We start from the raw sequence: 2,134 nt of genomic DNA, 5'->3' as shown, positions 1-2,134 counted from the left end.
TATATATATATATATATATATGTTTATATATATATATATATATATGTTTATATATATATGCATGTAGATGTTTGTGTGTGTGTTTGATCTTTAAAATTTCATCACCATCATCATAATCATTGTTTAATGTCCGTTTTGCATGTTGGCATGGGTTGGATGGTTTGACTGGGGACTGGCAAGCCAGATGGCTGCACCAGGCTCCAATCTGATCTGGCAATGTTGCCCTTCCTAAGGCCAACCACTCTGAGAGTGTAGTGGGTGCTTTTTACGTGCCACCAGCACAGGAGCCAGTCAGGTGGCACTGGCATCAGCCATGTTCGGATGGTGCTTTTTATGTCACCAGCACAGGAGCCAGTCAGGACAAGGAGGCTGGCATCGACCACAACTACAATTTCCATTTGATTGTGATCTGATTTGATTTTGATTTTGATTTCGAAAGGTCTTTCGTTATTGCCTCTGTGAGGCCCAACGTTTGAAGGTCATGCTTCACCACCTCATCCCATGACTTCATGGGTCTACCTCTTCCACAGGTTCCTTCCACTGTTAGGGAGTGACACTTCTTCACACAGCTCTCCTCATCCATACGTAGCACATGACCATACCAGCACAGTCATCTCTCTTGTCTTTCATCCTTTTGGGATCGATAAATTAGGAACCAGTTGCATACTGGGATCAATCTAATTGACTGCCCCCCGCCACCTCTCCAAAAATTTCAGGATGTGTGCATAGAGTAGAAAAGATGCAAAGTTAGGTGATTGAGCCCTAAAATACGATTTTACAAAAGTAATGTCCTCGACTATGGATCCAAATGTCTGAAAACAACCAAAAGAAATTGGAGGGGGTTTCAAAATAAATGTTTACAAAAACTTTTTAAGGTCTACTGGCCGAATCTGATCTTGAATAACCAATTACACACCAAGGCGAACATGAAACCAATATGAGAAACTACTGAAGCAAGGAGATGGAAATGGCTGGGTCGAGTCAATTGCTATAAACCAAATTTGAAATTGAGAAACTGAGAGAGAGAGAGAGGGAGAGAGAGAGAGGGGGGAGACAGACAGACAGAGAAAGAGAGAACGAGTGTGTGAGAGAGAGAAAGAGTTAGAAGGAAAGTGTGAAAGAAGGTGGGGAGGGTGATGAAGGAGAGAGGGAGAAAAGTGACCTAGAAAGAAAAAAAGAGAGAGAAAAGAGAGAGAGAGAGAAAAAAGGTAAGAAAGAAAGAAAGAATGAATAAAAAGGGAAAGAGAAAAGAGAGAGACAAAGTGAGAAAGAATGTGGGGAGATGATAAAGAAGGGGAGACAGAGAGAGAGAGGAGAAGATAAGAGACAGACAGACAGAGAGAGAAGGTAAGATAAGATAACAGCCCAGTGCAATTAATAATGGCAGCCGTGTATGATGCTATAGTTGTTGGAGCTGGTATAAATGGCTCTTCTACCGCCCACTACCTACAGAAAAATGGTTACAGAACTTTATTATTGGAACAGGTAGAATAACTTTCAATGAAATATTTTGTATTCCTGCTTTTATATTTGATAAATTTCATAATTTTGTGTTTGATGTTACTGTGAATATATTTGTTGAGCAGCATAAAAGGGACATGAATGGGTGTGGGTGTAGGTGGTTGTAAAAGGGTAAAGACCCTCATCAGTCATGAATAACCATGGAAAGTTCCCCTCTGAGGTACAAAACCACATGAGGTTGTTTGTGGAAGACCAGCAGTTGTCTGTGTGTACCAGCCTCCACTTTCCACACCACTGATGTTGTCCAAGGGAAATGCAAAGGGGCCGATACAGCTTGGCACCAGTGACATCACAACTCATTTCGACAGCTGAGTGAACTGGAGCAACGTGAAATAAAGTATCTTGCTCAAGAACACAACACGTAACCCGGTCCAGGAATCGAACTCATTACCTCATGATTGTGAGCTCGATGCTCTAACTACTAAGCCATGCACCTTCACATAGGTAGTTGTATACAAACCACATACATACATGCACACACATATACACATGCACACAAATACATACAGGCGGTTGTATATATACATATATATGTATTTGCGTGCATGTGTGTGTATGTGTGTATATACATGTATATATATATATATATATATATATATATATATATATATAT

At 40.4% G+C, this 2,134-nt stretch overlaps 1 protein-coding gene across 2 annotated transcripts in view; it reads left to right on the top strand.

Moving 5' to 3' along the window:
- Positions 1 to 1,304: 1,304 nt before the first annotated feature.
- LOC106880683 (peroxisomal sarcosine oxidase) overlaps positions 1,305 to 2,134 on the top strand; it is a 6,642-nt gene continuing 5,812 nt past the window's right edge. The window contains exon 1 of one of the 2 annotated variants that reach the window (XM_052976579.1): positions 1,305 to 1,485. In XM_052976579.1, the coding sequence (XP_052832539.1) occupies positions 1,381 to 1,485 (105 nt within the window). In that variant the 5' untranslated portion in view covers positions 1,305 to 1,380. The remainder of the gene's footprint in view (positions 1,486 to 2,134) is intronic. The other variant, XM_014930740.2, reaches the window with a different exon arrangement.

This window comes from Octopus bimaculoides, chromosome 25, assembly GCF_001194135.2.
Source record: "Octopus bimaculoides isolate UCB-OBI-ISO-001 chromosome 25, ASM119413v2, whole genome shotgun sequence".
NCBI classification, from domain to species: domain Eukaryota; kingdom Metazoa; phylum Mollusca; class Cephalopoda; order Octopoda; family Octopodidae; genus Octopus; species Octopus bimaculoides.
Note: the sequence above shows the minus strand (reverse complement) of the source record. Positions and strands in the feature narration are given on the sequence as shown.